The sequence below is a fragment of the Rhipicephalus microplus genome, chromosome X, assembly GCF_043290135.1.
Source record: "Rhipicephalus microplus isolate Deutch F79 chromosome X, USDA_Rmic, whole genome shotgun sequence".
Taxonomy (NCBI): domain Eukaryota; kingdom Metazoa; phylum Arthropoda; class Arachnida; order Ixodida; family Ixodidae; genus Rhipicephalus; species Rhipicephalus microplus.
The window spans coordinates 94,285,505-94,306,173 of NC_134710.1; the positions used below are offsets into that span (position 1 = coordinate 94,285,505).

Genomic DNA, 20,669 nt, shown 5'->3' on the forward strand with positions numbered 1-20,669 from the left:
GTGGCAATTGATCCTCTGTACATTTTTTCCATGATGTTCGTATATGCTTCATCGACGCCCTGATTCTGCAGTGTCTGCATGACTGCTGATATCTCTAATTAATCAAATGTCTTCTCATAATCTATGAATGCTATGTATAGTGGTTGTGTGTTTACTGAGCATCTCTCTATCCCCTGATTGATAGTATGAAAGTGCTCAATTGTTGAGTAGCCTGTTTGAAATCTTGCTTGATCCTTGGGTTGATAAAATTCTGATGTCTTAATTCTGTCTGCAGTTATTATCTGTACATTTTTATGGAATATTATTTTCTAATACAAAGAAAGAAACGATATTTTATTACTAAAAAAAAATCGTCGACAACGAGCACCAATCAATGGTCATGTGACCGGGTTCGCAAGTTCATGTTTTTGCCGGCAGAGGTGCCACACTCAATTTTTTTATGACTTTCCATGAACAAATAATAAAAATCTACTCTCCTTGAAAAAATAAAAACAGGCTCAGTTTAAGTCAATACGACAGCCAATCTTTACATCAGTGGAGTCAACTCATGTTCTGCCCTCCCCCTCCCCCCCAGTTGTCGGTATCTTCAAAATTCCTTTTCTTTACCCCAAGAAATGATTAAGTATTTGAGAAAATAGGTATTCTACAGATTATTTTCCAATACTTTTAGTTATATGAGCACCAAGGTAATCCTAGGCCACTACTAATTGAAGAGGGCTGTCGTTGAGGGCTTAAGTACACAAACTATCTTAGAATGATGAATACACATGATTGCATTTTTTACTTTCAGTTCTGTTCTCCAAGCAAATGGCCTATCATGAATGCTGAATAAATCAGATTAAAGCGATACACTAGTGTAATTAGTAATTAAACAAAATATGAACCATCAATAGATAACACAATTGAGAGTAAATTCTGCAGGTTAAGTTGTTTATACATACTTTAAATAAGGAAGACCTTAGTATAAAATTATTAAATTATTAGTAAAATTATTAGTTACAACCAATTAAAACAACAAAAAAAGAATGCTTTTTTCCAGTTAGGTATGCTTGGTCAATCTTTTGGCACACTTTATTTGCGAGCAGCAATGGATGAATCTGAGGTTAGCAACAGCAACAACCGACACATGAAATAAGAGAACGGAGAGAAAAGAGCACAGCATACAAAATAAGAGAACAATGGGCACAGTCTTTCCTGTTCTCCCATTTCATATGCAGGGCTCTTTCCTGTCCCTTCTCTAATATCACATATCAGTCACAAACTGCTAACTGAAGACATGACATCGCAAACACAGCTGCTCCATCCACTCCAGCTAGACAGATTTATGCTTCAGAAACATCTAGAAATACACAACAAGTCAGAAAACCACCTTCAATATATATAGACAATTTACTAGTAGAATGAAAGAATATAATAAAAAATAATTTGTGAAAGCCATACTGACAATGAGGAAAAATAATGGCACTTATTGAGAGCCTATAATAAAAGAGACCTATGCAGGAGGTAATTGCTAGAAATTATGCAAGGGTGTAGCTACAGTTGCTGAGAAAACTGATCGAATGGCTAATTTCTATTGAAATTTCCAGCAATCAAATAAATATATTTTAGGCACTTCACAAACTTGTTTTCTTCATTTAGGCAAACAAATTTATCACTAGGATAATCTCCATGCTTGCATCCCTTTCAAGGCATGTGATGCTGTAGTATTAAAATTGTGGTAGTTCAATGGACAGAGACATCTTGTATCTGCTGACATACTGTTCCTGCACTTTATAACTGTCAATGCATTGGTGTGCCATGTACAACCTACAAAATCCCTAGCTAGCCAGAAGTCCAGTTTTGAATGGCATTATGAGTATCATGTGATGACTCTATTCCTTACCCTGTTCCATTCTACCAATGCACATATTCAAACTATTACGAAAATAAACCTGGCTGATGGCAGCCCTAGCTCTTTCACTTTGTCTTTCCCCACCTGTCATAATATGCGTGCGCAGTGATCATCAAGACATATATAACGCGCAATTAAGAAACGAAGGAGAAACATCGCATACTTTAATCGGGTATACTATCCATTTCCTTTGAAAGCTTGCAGAGCACAGCTTCTGCGAAAAACTAGTAATAACTAATCCCCGCACAAATTGGGTTAGTGATTGCAAACGAGTGCATTGCCGCAACACTCACGCAATTTCAAAAACAAACTCGCTGCGTAAACTTTTTTTTTTTTCCATGCTTACCCTGTAAAATTGTGATTCCGATGAAAATACCGATGCTAACTACCACACATACTCTAAGTACTGGTCAAGGCAATAAATGAAATTGTCACTACTGTTTGACCTCCGATTGATTTGTTTTCGAAAACTACTTGCTTTGCAAAACCTTGCCTGCAGCTGAACGCATGCGGCAAGATACCCCCATACTATACTGGTTTTAGTGCATACATATGTCATCCAGTATGCAAGCAAACATTTACACTCGGGGACTGTTTGTGTATTTCGCCCGTCTCTTTATGCGTGGGAAACAAGCCGGTAAAGTATCCAGCAAAACGTTTCATACAAGGTCATAAAACTACTGTAAACAGGCGTTTCGCCGATGAAAGGCTACAGCGACGACGGCACATCAACAACAGCAACGGGCAATTTTTAGCAACTAACCTCATTTCGAGACAATCTCGGTCCGTGCCACGATCTGAGAATACTTCTTTCCAGTCGTCTTCCCATCTGAAGATACCTGCTCGCCATCGTGACTAGCGTAGACTTCACGTAAAGTCGACGATTGCAACGGCACGCTCCGGCTTCTTTAAGATTATTTCTTTGCTCACTTTATGGACATCTCGCGAAACAATCTCGTACAACACAACTGCACAAGTTTACAATCGGAAGACGTGCATTACATCAGGTAAACCACGCCAGTTGCCCCTCGCTACGAAACGCTACATGCTCTTACAAGCAGCAGAAAGCTGCGTTGCGCACCAGAAGAAACTAATCCTCTGTTTTCATATTTCATACGCTAGAGGACAGGGCATAACATTAAACAAAAGCACTACATTAGATTATGTGCTCAAATAGAGCAAATAAATAATAAATTAATTGGTGTTGTCAATGTTTAATTAATGTCCAAATTTGCAGGCGTTACACATTTTATTTGTTACAGAAGCAATCTCAAAGTTTATGTTTTTACACAACACAACATGTAAAAATACCAAAAATTACGCATTTTTTTTATTTTGCAGGTCATAAACACCATAAAGTTTTAAAAATAATTGCTGGAAGGTTAATGTGGCTGAACGTAATGACGTAATCACAAAAGCGTTGATGTCACGGCCGCCAGGTTGACCAGAAACGCATTCAGTTTCAGTTTCGGGTTTGAGCATACGTAAGTAAAGTGTGGGATTGGGCTAGTTGGTAATCCATATAAAACTTCTAGGCGCGTAAAACTTCAGACAACTAACATAAGAGACAAGGACGAGCGCAGACTTTCAACTGATTTTATTACTACTACGACACACATATATATATTAGAAAGAAGATAAGCAACACACAAAAAAAGGCGAAAAGAGAGATTGCAAAAAACATCACACAAAATCAAAAGGCGAAAAGAGAGATTGCAAAAACATCACGTGCTCACCCTGGGCCCTCACGTGCCGAATTTAAAAACGCCAATTCTTTCCCAGATAATGCTATCGATGGTTTGCTGATACAGCTACCTCGAGCAATTGCTGCAGCTTCAATTACAAGTCTTGTGCCTTCATTAGGGTGGGACGCATACTTGGGACGCATTAGGGTGGGACGCATACATTGAGCATACGAGCGTTTTTGCGTGCTCGCATCGGAATACGGTCTCCGAATTCGCATCGAAATGCGCTCTCTGAGGCCGGCATCAAACCCACGACCTCGAGCTCAACAGCGCAACACCACTACAGTTGTATTGGTGGTGGTGGTAGTGGTTAGAAGATGAGAAAAGGCACCTAATTTCTGCAACCCGGTCGGGAGCACGGCGCAGTGCCTGCGGGAAAGGGAAAAAGGGAGAAAAGTGGAAAGAGGAGGAAAGATTAATTGAGCAGTGGAGCGGTCATCATCAACAGAAGCAGCAGTCCAGAAGCAAAGGTAGGGGTGGCAAGGGCCCCATCCTCAGCGGTAGGCTACGATTCCCGTCTCGTCCAGGAACTCCACCAGGCTCCGGAGTGCTGGTAGATGGGGACGAGATGGGAACAGTAGGTGCTCTAGGGTGGTGGCAGGGAGGCCATGTCTCCGGTAGGTTGCGGTGACCCTCGAGCGTTCCTGGGCCAAGGCAGGGCAGGCACAGAGGAGGTGCTCGAGGGTCTCGGGTTCGCCGCAGCGGCTGCAGGCTGGGGAGGTGCTGCATCCCTTGAGGTAGCGTCGGGCCGCAGTCCACACGCATCCGGTTCGCAGCCGCAGCAGGTTGGCTCGTTCTCTCCTGGTTAGGCCTGCCTCAGGAAGACGCCTGGGTCCCCGCCCATTGGCCACCCTCTGGTCTGGGTGGACTGAGGCGAGGAGCTTCTTGATACGGGCCTGCGAGTAGTCTCTCACCGCCACGGTTTGGGTGATGGGGGTTCCCAACTGATGTGCTGCCTTGGCCAGCGTGTCCGCCTCCTCGTTGCCAGCTATGCCCACGTGAGAATTCCCACGTGTCGGGAATTCTAATTCTAATGGTATCTTCCGCCAGTGCGGGCCGGTGCAATTTGTTGAACCTCACATCTACACACGTTTGCATTCATTTTCTGTGAATTAAAATAAATACAGTTAGAAGGATATTTTTTACGATTCCATAGTTGATATCAGTATTAGCATACGAAATTATTTTAAACTGAAAGTGCTTTTTTAAGAAAACTGCTCCGGAACATAGTAATATGCGGACATCATCTAGCACTTTCATGCTTGCGCTGCAACCCTTATTACAATGGAATTTAACCAACTTTCCCAAATAGCTGTTCTTCTTTAATATGTGGAAATTGATTGATATGCGGGGTTTAACGTCCCAAAACCACCATATGATTGAGAGACGCAGTAGGGGAGGACTTCGGAAATTTCGACCACCTGGGGTTCTTTAACGTGCGCCCAAATCTGAGCACACGGGCCTACATAATTTTCGCCTCCATCGAAAATGCAGCCGGGCAGCCGGGATTCAATCCCACGACCTGCGGATCAGCAGCCGAGTACCACTAGACCACCGCGGCGGGGAGAATCTGTGGAAATGTGTATGGTTAATAAAAATGATAAACTATAGCAACGTATGTGGCCAAAATATTTAAGGAAGTTGACCAAAAACTACCCCACATATAACAAAAAGACGATGTTTTAACTTTAGCAAACTGAGTGTTACATTTATAGCATATGTGATAAGACTTGTGTATGCTTTTTCTATTAAATTTTAAGGGGGCCCTGCAACACCTTTTGAGCGTGGTCAGAAAACGCTGGCGATCGGTAGTAAAGGCTCTCGACAACACGTGAACCAAATATTATAGCGCAGCACGCGGCCAGGGATTCAGAATAAATGATCAAAGTCAGCTAAATTTTGCTTTCTCTTCTCTTGACAAATCACGGAGGACGCTCAGAAATCACTCGTAAAAGCCCATTTATCAGCCATTGGCCAATTTGAACATGGTGCGCTCGATCGTTACAGAGAACGACGCGGGAGGCTGCGACTTGTGGACGCGTGCGCGCGATCACACTGAAAAAGCCGCGCATTCGAAGGAAAAGGAGGGGTAATACTCAAGGTCACGAGGCGACCGTGACATTTTTCTTTGCCCTTGCCATCCCTCCCTGCTTACTTCCAGCGCTTTCGTCAGGACGAGAGAGAAGAGAATTCGATTGCAGCGTGCGACAAATCTTTGTTACTCCACTCACACCAGAAAGATTCAAAAAATTGTTGTGGTGTTGAATTCAGGAGGCAATAATCTCTTCCAGTGAATTCATTCCGTGGTTACTTGAAAAGTGTTTCAGGGCCTCCTTAAGTATTGATACAAGGACATTATTATAGTGGGGATCGCTGCAGTGGGAGGAGCCCACTACTTGTCGTGTATCTCAGGACTACTAATAAAGTTTGACTAACCAACCAACTGCAGGGCATACATATTGTAAATATACGATATAGACACAAGGTTGGGTACAGAGGTAATGAGTAAATGATATCATGAGGCAAGATACTGGTGAATTAAACGTATCCAATTGGCACCATGTATTGCATCAACCTAAATGTTTTATCATGTATGCTCTACTCTTGAGGTCACTGCAAAATCATGCTAGTTTGCAAATTTCTTCTTTGTGACCTTTCCAAGAGAATTCATTTCTTTTTAATTTATAATTGTACATGAGAACGTAACAAGTACATAAAATTCTGCCACTCTTGGTAGCCTGGCAGTTTTTGTATCAGCACTATGCAGCATATTACGCCTTCAAACTGTTTTTATTTTACCCAATACACAATTATAGTGTGTGGCACTAAGCTCCTTGCCAATTTGAAAGTGGACTGGAGTTTTTTGTTACAAATTTGTTTTGTACCTCTGAAATATGGGCCTACTTATGAATGAACAAAAAGTTTGCTGGCAAAGGCACTCCTGAATCGTCATAGGATTTAAACTTTAACGATATCAACAGTTGTCAATGGTGCTATATTTCTGAAAAAATTACATGTGCACATTCTGCCCCATCTCTTGCAAGCTCTTCAGAATATCAACATCTCTTACACTACTTCAACTGTCAAATATTATATTGAACAATTAAAGTTGAAATGACCAGAGAGCCCCATCTAATTTTTCAGCTAAACTTTTACTCTCAATGAGCTGGTTTGGTATGTTCACCAAACCCCAATGCTGGGTATATTATATTTTAATGAGGCTGATACTGTGTGAGCTTTGACAGTAAGTTACACGAGACTTAATTAGGAATGACTTTATTTCTCTTTGAGAATGTCTTGGAAAAGAAGCGATGTCTTTTTGTTACTCTTCTGCAGTTCAACCCAATCACTTCGGCGATGAATGAAGTGATGAAGGCAAAGCTTTTTGGAGACTAACTTCCCATGTGCTGAGGCTGCAAGGACACTCTCCTTGTCAGAAAGTTCTTCTGCAATTTCTGTTTTTTGCGCCAAGTTTACAATGTCCCATAAATTCATGACAAAACAACTTCCATATTTGTCCACTGCAAGGCTTCCATAGTGACCCTGAAAAAATACAAAACAAAGATGTGACGATTTAATGCACAGCTTGTCTGATTGATTGATTGGTATGTGGGGTTTATCGTCCCAAAACCACCATATAACTATGAGAGACGCCGTAGTGGAGGGCTCCGAAAATTTCGACCACTTGGGGTTCTTTAACGTGCACCCAAATCTGAGCATACGGGCCTAAACATTTCCACATCCATCGGAAATGCAGCCGCCGCAGCCAGGATTCGAACCCGCGACCTGCGGGTCAGCAGCCGAGTGAGTACCTTAGCCACAAGACCACCGCGGCGGGGCCAGCTTGTCTTTGCCTATGACATGCTGTATTATGAATGACTAATTTGCACAAAGCACATGATGAATGGTGCCTCTAGCAAAAGCCCCGAATAGCACTGTAAATAGAACCTCTACATGGCAATGATTTCAAAAGGCCCGTTGAAGCTCAATCTGTGTCTCCCTCCATGTTGCTATAGTAATTAAGATGTTCAAAGCTTTGAATAGCAATGAGAGCACCAAGACAAGTCTCAGCTGCAGCAACATCCTTTGTAACAATAGTTACACCAAATAAATCCCTCATTAATATTGCTAGCAAAGTTTCAAAATTAAGAAACAAATAGAAGGAAAGTAACTACATCATTTTAAACCAAGTCTTTTTGATTACAGGAAATTAATAATAGTAAAATAATAAGCTACAAAACTATTTTCAACTTTTGCAATACATTTCCAAAATAGAAATTGACAATGCCCGTTCGTAGCACAAAGCCACAAGGAAATCTATATAGATTTCTCGGAAAGAAAGCTTCCTAGTTGTCATAAAAACAAAAAAAGATGACCTTAATTTTAAGTTTCAGAAATCAGAAATGGTTTTATTTTGTAATCGAATCAATTACAACAATTTGTGTATACAGGAGGAGGTCCCATAGTCAGAGACTGAATCGGGACCTCCTACAGTAGTGAATTTAGAAAAAATTAACTGATGCCGCAAACAGTGTACAAAAAACAAGTAATGAAATACATCACAGGTAAAAACGAAAAGAAAGTTCTACTTAAGAAAAACATAAGCAGAAAGCAGCAACAAAAACTGAAATGAGACAACATAAAAAATAGAAGTAATTCAACTCTCCTAAGTAGTTTTCAGATAATTACCATGGTGAAAGATAGTAAAAATAAACTACGAGAAAAGAAAACTAAACAGTGACATCTGATATCAGCAATGTAGGATGATGATGTGATGATTTGTTAACGTTAGGTTGTGAGAAAGCATGAAAGGGAGCGGGAGTAATAGAAGTCACCTAAAATATCCAGATAATGGAATGGATGAGAGGAAAAACTTCATATCTTTTTTGAATATGCCGATTGATTCCGAGGCTTTTATTCCTGAAGGTATAGTATTCCAGAGTTGGTTGGCCCTATGCTGCCAATTTCCCTCAGTGTGGGTCCTACACAAACAACTGTGCATTTCATTTTGCCGAGCACCAAGCCGGAAGTGTACTTGTGCATGTTCCACCAGTAGGTACTCAGTGGCCGCAATTCTCCGACTCCCACAGGAGCAGCGGATGCTAGACTATTTGATCAAGGCTGTGGCAAATGAAATTTTTTACCGCAGCAGTGGTTACATGGTTGAGTATCCGCTTCCAATGCAGTAAGTACTGGGTTTGATTCCCAGTGCCAACTAGAAACCCACCAGTTTTTTGCTGAAGGGTAGAGGAGCACACCGATCTGGTGCACGGTTATTCTTGGGTACTTCTCTCAAAAAGTGGCTTCATAATTTTCCATAAAGGGTCCTGAGCACAACTTAACCGACTGCAGCCTTGGTGAAATAGTTGAGCATCTTATGCTGCAGTGGGAGGCAGAGCATTGCTGCCACCAGGTGCTTACCAGTACATAGGCACTGTGGCGATTAAACTTTTGGAGACCACGGGAGCGCATGGCGAACAGCACCGCAGCACCTTCTCACGGCTACCAGAGAAGCTCGAGAGAGAGCGCACTGCGCAGGGGCATCCTTTTCTATTTGCCAGCCTGGAGTTTCACTCCTTTGAATTGCGTGCACACCGAAATGCCAGAAAAATCGCAAGGTGTCACTTTTGCAGCTGCTGCGGAAGCACCGAGTTATAATATCGCAACAAATACATATCTAACTTGTAGTGGCAGTCCTTGGTGCACACCACTTCCTTGCCTTTGTTCCAGACATTTCACCGCGGTGAAAACATGTATATGGAGTTAGAAAATGGAAAGAAGTCAATAACTCATTTGTAGCATGAAGCCACAAGACAATCAAAATTTCATTGCCATATATAGTTAGAGTGTACTAGAAGTGTTACACTGTAATGGAGTGCTTCACCAAGAGGCAGCACTGCTTGGTACTCTTATCATTTGTGTCGATAAAAAAAAAGACGTAATGTGCGTTTTCTTGCCGCCGCGAAGCGTCTGGAACCAAGGCGCAGAAGGGGTGCACCCCTTGTGCGCACCCCGTGCACTGCCATTACACGTTAGATATTTTGTCCCGATATCATCACTCGATGCTTCCGCGGCGCCTGCAAAAGCGACACCTTGTGATTTTTCTGGCGTTCCGGTGTACGCGTTAGTTGAAGGGAGCGAAAGCGCAGGCTAGCAGGTAGAAAAGGATGCGCTTGCGCAGTGTACGCCCTCGAGCTTTTCTGGTAGCCGTGAGAAGGCACCACGGTGCTATTCGACACGCGCTCCCGTGGTCTCCTATGTTTTGATCCCCACAGTCCATACAAGCGCACTTCTGGCCAGGTTTGGAGTAGAAAAAGTACACAGTGACTTTGGAGAGCACCAACCTATGGGAAATTGGCATCATGGGACCAACAGACCTAAAAATTAGGTCATCCTCCTCTTTTTTTATTCTTTTTTTTTCTGCTTCATGTTACTAACAGGTGGTTGTGAATTTCTCTTTCTAAATCCTTTCACCACATAATGGGATTCCACAGAATCAACTGGCAACAACAATACAGTTCCATGTGATTAAGTACTTCACACCATTATTGCTACTGTTTAAAATTAAGAATATTTTGTGACACTCAAGTGTCTGTATATTTGTTATGAAAATATCAAAAATATTTTTTAAGAAAGACAATAAAATTGAGCTAACAAACTTACAGTGATGTGATCAATTGAAGCCACTTCGGCCAGCATAATAACCTCCCGGAGCAGTTAACAAGCCAACATTCTCTCATGCAAACATTTGTCTCTAAGCTTGATCAATTGTACTACATGTTTAACAAAATCATTATACACACAAATACATGCATGTTTACATGAAATACCCCAAAATACAAAATTATGTTACTTCTCGTCATATTTCTACAGACAGTTCTAAGGTGCTTGATATTTGTGAATGAATTTCTAAGGTGCTTGATATTTGTGAATGAATACACTTTCCCTGATGCTTCAATTACAGTGCTGGAAGTACAATCTGTGTGAAATTTTTATGCACCTTATTTACTATTCAGAAAGACTATTCTGGTGACGTTCATACTTTTAGAACAACCTAGGGCTTCGCTGAGGGGTGAAGCGCTTGTGTGTGCTTTAGGAGAGAATCTTGAGGATCCTGGTTCATGGTCTGTTGCTAAAACACATGGTTCAATAAATGGTCTTTTGTGCCCAAAATCTAATTTGTACTCCATGAAATTTGCAATTATGCAAGGCTTCATATTTAACTTGAGCAAATTTTCACATTTTAACTGTCACTGTAGTCGAGAAACAGAACCAGAATGCTAGGACACCATGCTTTCTCACCAAAACTTCCCAGTTCATTGCAATAAATGTTCTTTCAATAAATGTTTTCTCTCTCTCTCTCATTGCAAAGAGTGGTATTATTGATAATGTCCGGTGATTGCATGGTCTGACACAACTAAAAAATTAAGCTGCCTGCAAGAAATTGAACTGAACTATCTCATAACAAGAAGTACAATTCTTTTTTGCAAAGCAAACAAACTATAATCAAATGGTCTATTCAAGCACATGCGTGTGCTGCTCAATGTAGCTTGGTCCAGAACAGTTAGAAGGTACTTTACTGAGCTCAATAATGTAATACACTATGGTCTAGTAGTAGTAGAAAGGTTTATGTGCACTGTATGAATAAGTCTGAATAGTTTGGCAAGTTCGTGTCTAGCTATTATTTGAACTACATAGTGCATGTCAGAATGCTCCAATGACCTTTCAAAATTACAATGTTAGCTCTCATATGGTTTACAACCATGTTCAGCCTTCCTTTTCTCTGAAAGGTCGCAGAACAACTCTCTAGCACACGCTCAATGCAAATTACGAGATTTTAGAAAAAAGAAAGTTGCAGCATGTAACAAGTTTCATCTGGCGCAGTTCGGCACAACTGATGCAGCCATCATGCCACTGGACTGAACAGGCCTGGCGAAAAATTTTCATGTCATGCTATACACTGGCATCCAATATTCCTTCTTAACGATACTACTACACATGTATAACATACTTTAGGTCCAGAACCACGAATATTTCTCTCATAAAAGTCACTAGTAAACCACTTTAGCAATTAAGAGGTATAGATCTGAATAGTTCTGATGATTTTTTTAGTTCCATGCGTAGGACAACTTGCTGCTACTTTAGTAGCAGACCAGGGAGGAACATTTGAAAAACAGAAAAATGTTCAGGTATGAAATGTTGAAAATAATAAAATTTAATTCACGAACCAGTACTAAACAGCTGTACGTTAAATCCAAAGAAGCAAAGTTACCATATGATCGTCAACCTACTTGCACATAGAGTCTATTCTATGCTTTCGGAAGCTGACACAAATGCTGATGTAGGGCACAGAGTCATATACTCACTCTAAGCATTCTAACAAGTTCTTCCTTGCTTTTTTTCTTCACATGGTCACTTCGCACAAATGCATCCAAAACGTGAGAGCCACATGGACAACAGGCAATTCCTTCCAAAGCTTCAGAGCCCATACTCAGTAGGCTTTGTGAAACCTGTAAAACAGATAAGACTGAAGTGTCATGCTAGATGGCATATTAGTATATTGGTAATTATTATGCAAAAGACTAAAAAAAGCCCAAAGACAACAGTCAAAAATTTTTTTGCTTCTTCAAGCACCTTTACTCTTCATAAAAAGCAACCCTGGCAACTAGTATTATATTATCAGGATTTCATTGTTTCTGATTCTTCGTGTGTGCCTTCTGTCAATTGTAAGAAAATTAAATTAGTACAAAATAATTTTATAAAAGCAAAACATGATCATGAAACTTAAAAAAGTGGCTTCTCATAACAAAAGCTGCAACAATGAAACAGGCATGCACTTATAAGAGTACTAGTGATGGAGTGCTAACAGTAGAACTTATTCACTATGAGTTTAAAATGGACACTCCAGTAGTCTCTTTTATATATCTGACAAGGATCCCCAGTTCACTTATGTATAGTATGCTTGGTATATTTGTGTGGGCCTGCATTATTCTGCCCACCCTTACTCTGGCTCAGGAGGGGGAAAGGAAGAAAAAATATTTTTTAAACTAGACCATGAATGAGAAATAACGGTAAAAAATTAAGTTTCAATATCTATTAAAATATTTTTTAAAGATTTTGTTTGCCAAGTTATGCTTCATTCTCTCCTCACATCTAAATGGCATTGTTCTACCGACAAGGTAGAGCAATGCATCTTGTAACACGACAGATACCATACAAGAAGACTTGAGTCTTAAAGCTCCTATTTTTATTTTTTCAGTAGACTAACTGAAATTTAAGAAGTCTCATTCAGTCAGCATTTTCATTTTATTTTGGCATAGCTGATGATGATGATCAAAACTTTACTACTCCCAAAAAAGGGGACCAGTCGAGAGGTCGGTTACGCTGCTTAGAGGAGGTCAGCGGGAATCCCTTGGGACACCGCGGCCTCCAATGCACGTGAGATTACCCGGCATTGCTGTGCCGAGACAGTGTACGCAGAAGGGACTCCCACGTATCTTCTGTGTGAGAAGCGTCAGCGTACTGTGGGCACGTCCATGTCATGTGTATGAGGGTGGCTTATTGTGAGCAGTATTTACAGAGTGGTGTCACGAGGTGTGGGTGTACCTTGCTATAAAGCCAGGGGTTGGGAACGACACCTGTCTGAAGCTTGCGCCACAGGACGGCATCACGTCGAGGGAGGTCTTTATGAGCTGGATTATAGCGGAGACATCCTAGTCTCTAGTGCTGTAGAATGTCTGTGTAAGTGACCAAAGGAGTTAGTTCATTACAGGTCTGGGAGGGCGAAAAATGAGAAGTGTAAGGCGTAAGGAACTCCTCCCGGCAGTTGAGATCTCAGGCGAGAGTGTGTGCCTGCGCATTTCCACTAAGGGATTCATGAGCTGGGGCCCAGATAAGAAAACGAGGTGAGACAGGCGGGGTGTGATGCTTTATGATTGAGTAAGCCTGTGTAGAGATACGGCCCGCGTGCAAATTTCAGATGGCGAGTTGGGAATCACGATCACCTTGCTTATTGGGTCGGTCATTGCCAAAGCAATGACCGATCCAATAGCTGCACAGCTGCATCAGAAGAATAGTATACAACCTTTACATATTGTTACCAGGCAGTGGGCATGGCTCCGCCGTTGTAGACGAATCGATGAAGAAGAAGCGGACTCGAAGCGCGAGATGCTATTAGCCCTGGGGTGTCACACATCATCATCATCATCATCATCATCAGCCTGACTATGTCCACTGCAGGACAAAGGCCTCTCCCATGTTCCGCCAGTTAACCCGGTCCTGTGCTTGCTGCTGCCAATTTATACCCGCAAACTTCTTAATCTCATCTGCCCACCTAACCTTCTGTCTCCCCCTAACCCGCTTTCCTTCTCTGGGAATCCAGTCAGTTACCCTTAATGACCAGCGGTTATCCTGTCTACGCGCTACATGCCCGGCCCATGTCCATTTCCTCTTCTTTATTTCAACTATGATATCTTTAACCCCCGTTTGTCCCCTAATCCACTCAGCTCTCTTCTTGTCTCTTAAGGTTACACCTACCATTTTTCTTTCCACTGCTCGCTGCGTTGTCCTCAATTTAAGCTGAACCCTCTTTGTGAGTCTCCAGGTTTCTGCTCCGTAGCTAAGTACCGGCAAGATACAGCTGTTATATACCTTCCTCTTAAGGAATAATGGCAATCAATCTGTCATAATTTGAGAGTGCTTGCCGAATGTGCTCCACCCCATTCTTATTCTTCTAGATACTTCAATCTCGTGGTTAGGCTCTACGGTTATTACCTGCCCTAAGTAGACATAGTCTTTTACAACTTGAAGTGCACTATTACCTATCTCGAAGCGCTGCTCCTTTCCGAGGTGGTTGTACATTACTTTCGTTTTCTGCAGATTAATTTTAAGACCCACCTTTCTGCTCTCATTGTCTGATTCTGTAATCATGAGTTGCGATTCGTCCCCTGAGTTACTCAGCAATGCAATGTCATCGGCAAAGCGCAGGTTACTAAGGTATTCTCCATTAACTCTTATCCCTAACTGTTCCCATTCTAGGCTTCTGAAAACCTCCTGTAAGCACGCGGTAAATAGCATTGGGGAGATTGTGTCCCCCTGCCTTACACCCTTCTTGATTGGTATTCTGTTGCTTTCTTTATGAAGCACTATGGTAGCAGTTGATCCCCTGTAGATTTCTTCCAGAATGTTTATATATACTTCATCTACGCCCTGATTCCGCAGTGTCTGCATGACGGCTGATATTTATACTAAATCAAATGCCTTCTCGTAATCTATGAAGGCTATGTATAGTGGTTGGTTATACTCTGAGCATTTATTTCTCTATTACCTGATTGATAGTATGAATATGGTCAATTGTTGAGTAGCCTGTTCGAAATCCTGCTTGTTCCTTTGGTTGATTGAATTCTAATGTTTTCTTTACTCTGTTAGCAATTACCTTTGTAAATAGCTTGTACACTACAGAGAGCAAGCTGATCGGCTTGTAATTCTTCAAGTCCTTGTCATCTCCTTTCTTATGTATTAAGATGATGTTAGCGTTCTTCCAAGACTCTGGTACCCTTCCCGTCAGGAGACACATCGTAAACAGGGTGGCTAGTTTTTCTAACACAATCTGTCCTCCATCTTTCAGCAGATCTGATGTTACCTGATCCTCACCAGCAGCTTTGCCTGTTTGCATGCTCTCCAAAGCTTTTCTGACTTCTTCTATCATTACTGGTGGGGTGTCATCTGGGTTACTGCTAGTTCTTATAGTATTAAGGTCGTGGTTGTCTCGGCTACTGTACAGATCTCTGTAAAACTCCTCCGCTATTTTAACTATCTTATCCATATTGGTAGTTATTTTGCCTTCTTTGTCCCTTAGTGCATACATCCGAATTTTTGCCTATCCCAAGTTTCCTCTTCACTGCTTTGAAGCTTGCTCCGTTTTTCAGAGCGTGTTCAATTCTCTCCATGTTATACCTTCTTTCATCGCATACTTTACGTCTATTAATCAACTTCGAAAGCTCTGCCAGTTCTATTTCGTCTGTTGTACTTGACACTTTCATGATTTGACGCTTCTTAATTAGGTTCTTCGTTTCCTGGGAAAGCTTGCCAGTGTCCTGTCTAACTACCCTGCCTCCAACTTCCACTGCACACTCCGTAATGATACTTGTCAGATTATCATTCATTGTATCTATGCTAAGGTTGGTTTCCTCACTAAGAGCCGAGTACCTGTTCTGCAGCGACACTCTGAATTCCTGTACTTTCCCTCTCAGTGCTAGCTCATCGATTGGCTTCTTGCGTATCAGTTTCTGTCGTTCCTTCTTCAAGTCTAGGCGAATTCGAGACCGTACCATTCTATGGTCACTGCATCGTACCTTGCCAACCACTTCCACATCCTGCACGATGCCTGGGTGTGCGCTCATTAAAAAGACTATTTCGTTCTTATTTTCGCCATTAGGGCTCCTCCATGTCTACTTGCAGTTTCCTCGTTTTCGGTAGAAGGTATTCAATATCCGCAAATTATTGCGTTCTGTGAATTCTACTAGTAGCTCTCTTCTGGCGTTTCTAGTACCAATGCCATAATCTCCTACTGCCTGGTCTCCAGCCTGCTTCTTCCCTACCTTTGCATTAAAGTCGCCCATCACTATAGTATACTGTGTTTTTACCTTACTCATTGCCGATTCCACGTTTTCATAGAAGCTTTCAACTGAAGCGTCATCATGGCTGGATGTAGATGCGTCAGCCTGTACTACCTTCATCTTGTATCTTTTATTCAGTTTAATTACAATACCTACCACCCTTTCATTAATAATATAATATTCCTCTATGTTGCCAGCTATGTTTCTGTGAATTAGGAACCCCACTCCCAGTTCTCTTCTGTCTGCCAAGCCCCGATAGCAAAGGACGTGCCCATTCTGTAGCACCGTATAGGCCTCATCTGTTCTCCTAACCTCACTGAGCCCTATTATATCCCATTTAACACCCTCTAGCTCCTCGAATAGTACAGCTAGACTTCCCTCACTAGATAAGGTTCTAGCGTTAAACGTTGCCAAGTTCAGGTTCCAATGGCGGCCTGTAGTCCAGAGATTCTTAGCACCCTCTGCTGCGTTGCAGATCTGACCGCCGCCGTAGTCAGTTGCTTCGCAGCTGCTGGGGACTGAGGGCCGTGAGTTATTTGACGTATGCATATGGGAGGTAGTGGCCAGATACTGCACCAGGGTGGCCAATCCTTCTCTGGTGAGGGAGTGCGTTCCCGACGGTGGTTACCGGTGAGGCCGCGCCCCAGGCCTCTTAATGCAGTTCCATCAACACGCGGATTTTTTTTTTTTTTTTTTTTTTTCCGGTTGGGAACTGCGCGGCACCGAGATTTAAACCACGGACCTCTTGCATGCGAGGCGGATGTTCTAACCACTACGCCATCGCCGCACCCGGATTGTTATGTTCTAAATGTAGGTTTCAGCAGTGTATCAGTCAAGTTTGTGGTTATTTTATAAAATGTTTTAATGAAATGAGATTTCTGCTGATTACCCCCTTAATTAAGGGTCTAGAGAGTACGGAGTTGTGCCTCCGATTAGCCTATGGGGTGCTGTTTAGTAATATATTAAGCGAACAAAATTTAAATTCGTTTGTGAGGTGATGTTACCAAATTAATCTTTTTAGTGATTAGGCTTAATTTTGGTCACGAAATAGTTCCGGTACTATTACTCCTGTCCTGATGAAACCTGAGCGGCGACAGGTCTACAACTAGGTCTTTACACTGTATGAGTTAGAAGTTTCCCGGTAGGTTATTGGCAAGGTTAAAAACAATCGTAATGGAAAAAAACAAAAAAAAACACGTGGTTCAAGACTTTGATCTGACGGGCGTACCTTTCTCCCGAGCAGTGAGCCACCCTCCTCCTCTGAGCGAGGGAAGACGCGGGTGCCACACGTTTATTAGCGGTTCTCGTTATATTCTTTCTAACTTTGTATCTTCCGGTTACCTTAAGCTATCAAAATTATTCTTACACGGAAAAAACCGGACTGTTGTGTTCTAAAAGAAGATATAAACTATTTTTCGGTGGCGTTTGTAGCTCCTTTTGAAAATTTGTTTTAATGAAATGAGCTTTTTGCTGATTACCACCTTAATTAAGGGCCTAGAGTGTACGGAATTGGGCCTCCTGGTAGCCTATGGGGTGCGGTTTATTATTATATTAAGCGGACAAAATTTAAATGCGTTTGCGAGGTGATATTACCAATTTAATCTTTTTAGTGATTAGGCTTAATTTTGATTGCGGAATAACTCTGGAACTATTAAACCTAGCCTGATCAAACTTCAGTAGCGTCAGGTCTGCCCTAAGGACTTTCAACTTTATAAGTAAGAAGTTTCCCGGTAGAATATTAACGAAGCTACAAGCGATCGTAAAAAACACGTGGTCCGACTGTTGTTGTTGTCACACATACCAGTAAATATTGCAAATACACTAGTTTCTCTCTTCCGTGTGTTTGCGATCCCCGTAACAAATTGGTGGAGGTGCTGGGTAACAAATCGCCATACAATGGAGCTCCGCAGTGGTCGTCAAATTGGAGTTTCCGTGATGGAACACGAGACTCATCCCACGGCCACCTGTCCATCAGCCTCGGCAACGCCTGCAACATCCACGGCAGCGCCTCCACCGGCCCCACCCCCACCCACGTACGTGCTGACGCATCCGAAGCATCCAGGAACGTTCTGCGGTACGCACGAAGTTGATGTTGACGAGTGGATAGCTGACTACGAACGTACCAGTGCGCTCAACCGGTATGACCCGACTCTCCTGCTGGCCAACGTGTTTTACCTGAAAGGCACAGCCAAAGTCTGGTACGAGAACCATGAGGAGGAAATCAGCAGTTGGGACACATTCAAGGAGAAGCATCGCGACTTATTTAAAAGCCCATCGGTCGCAAAGCGGCTGCAAAAAAGGAGTTGTTCATACGTGCTCAGATGTCCACAGAGCCGTATATCTCGTATATACAGGACGTGCTGGCTCTATGTCGTAACGTTGACAACGACATGTCGGAGTCTGATAAGGTTGGCCACATCCTCAAGGGGATAGCGGATGATGCGTTCAACCTGCGTATGTGCTGGAACTGCGCTACCATCGAGGAAATTTTCAGGAATGCTGTCGTTTTGAACTGGCCAAAAGCAGGCGTATTTCAAGATCATTCACTCGACTGCCGAACACCGCTGCGACGTCCTCCTGTGAAGATGGACTGACCTCTTGTCGGCAGTCTTCACCTGCATCCAAAATTTCCCAAATCGTCCAGCGGGAAATCGAAGCTATTACACCTGCTCTTCCCACTAATGGTGGGAAGAGCAGGTGTAATAGCAGCAGGTGTAACCTCAGGTTTGCTTGGTACAGTCGATTGTGCGCGAAGAACTCAGCAATTTGGGCTTCGATGTCCGTTCCGTTGCTCAGTCTCGACCAATTGGCTTCCGTTCAAGGTCGCCGTTTCACTCCCGGTCACCGCCCCAGGAACGGTCTTATCCACGCTCTCGCAATCCGGCTGAATTGAGAACTGCAGATGATCGGCCGATATGCCTTAACTGCCGCCGCATAAGGCACGTCGCACGGTATTGCCACAACCATTGATCTTCGTCCCGAACACAGTATAACACTGCTCGCTGCGCCGACAGCTACTGCCTTTTCCAGCCTCCTGCGCCAACCCCCGACAACTACCGCCGCCTTAGACCCTTCGATTCCAACGCCTTCAATGCCCCTGATACGCAGCACAGCCGCTCACCGTCGCCTCGACGTCATCAGTCTTGTTCACTACCTGGACGTCGCCCGTCGTCCCCTTCTCCTCTACGACAACGCCCGACTTCCTCGCTCGATTCTCATCAAGGAAACTAAACAGTGCAGCTCTTAAAGATGAAGCTGCATCCTCGATACCGACCTCAAATCTTCTCCTTGTACTGCTGACACGACGAAATTTGATTGACATTGACGTCGATGGCCTGACTGTTTCTGCACTTATTGACACCTGGGCGCATATTTCTGTGACGACTGCCCAACTTCGTCGCCGCCTGAAGAAAGTTCTCACACCGGCTGCTCCTGGCATTATTCGTGTCGCCGACAGACGAAGCCTTGCCATCACAGGAATGTGCACAGCCCGCATCACAATCACCGACCACTCCACATTTGTTCTCTTTGCAGTTATTGAGCAGTGCCCCAATGACCTGATTCTTGGATTGGATTTCATGTCCAGTCATGCTCTCATCGACTGTGCAACCGGCATTCTCCAACTTGAACTGCCTCGACTTGGGGATGTGCCGTCCTCACCGTTACACCGCTTGTGCGCTGTTGATTATGTTCGGCTGTCACCGCAAGCCACCACGTTTGTGGCCTTAACGATATCACCAGCTCTTTCTGACGGTGACAACATAGCGTCTCCATTAGTGGATGTGCTCTTGGCCCGAAGTGTTGCTGTTCTGAATACCATCGTGACTATCGTGGACAACTACATTCAGCTTCTGCTCATCAACTTTAGTAGTTCGACCCAAGTTCTCCCGCAAGGCATTTCATTAGGCCATGTTTCCCCACTTGATGCATGTAACATCATGGCATTAGACCCTGAAGACTGCTCGTCTCCTATTGCAGCCAGCTGAGAAAACGCACCTGCCGACAAAATCACAATGATTGCCCCTGATCTTCTGCCCTATCACGCTGCGCAACTCCACTACGTTCTGACCACCTACCGAGATATTTTCAACATCGATGACCGCCCTTTGGGTCAAACCTCCGTCGTGCGTCATCAAATACATACCGCCGATGCTAGTCCTATTAGACGGCGACCATATCGTGTTTCCCTGTCCGAACGCCATGTCACACAATGAGAAGTCGAGAAGATGCTCTCCAAATGAGTCATAGAGGACTTTTCAAGCCCATGGGTGTCACCTGTTGTTTTAGTAAAAAGGAAGGATGGCAGTTGGAGATTTTGCGTTGACTACCGTGCCTTGAACAGGATAACCCGCAAAGACGTATATCCGCTGCCACGAATCGACGACGCCCTTGACTGCCTTCATGGCGCGCGATACT

General features: G+C 43.1%; 2 protein-coding genes across 3 annotated transcripts in view; both read right to left on the bottom strand.

Moving 5' to 3' along the window:
• Afg3l2 (AFG3 like matrix AAA peptidase subunit 2) overlaps window positions 1-2,931 on the bottom strand; it is an 89,312-nt gene extending 86,381 nt beyond the window's left edge. For both annotated transcript variants that reach the window (XM_037427411.2, XM_037427410.2), the window contains exon 1: window positions 2,655-2,931. In XM_037427411.2, the coding sequence (XP_037283308.1) occupies window positions 2,655-2,741 (87 nt within the window). In that variant the 5' untranslated portion in view covers window positions 2,742-2,931. The remainder of the gene's footprint in view (window positions 1-2,654) is intronic.
• A 3,965-nt stretch (window positions 2,932-6,896) lies between these two features.
• LOC119176233 (nucleolar protein 9) overlaps window positions 6,897-20,669 on the bottom strand; it is an 84,140-nt gene continuing 70,367 nt past the window's right edge. The window contains exons 10-11 of the mRNA XM_037427412.2: window positions 12,003-12,146; window positions 6,897-7,179 (exon numbers count right to left, since the gene is read on the bottom strand). Coding sequence (XP_037283309.2) covers window positions 6,913-7,179; window positions 12,003-12,146 — 411 coding nt within the window. The 3' untranslated portion in view covers window positions 6,897-6,912. The remainder of the gene's footprint in view (window positions 7,180-12,002; window positions 12,147-20,669) is intronic.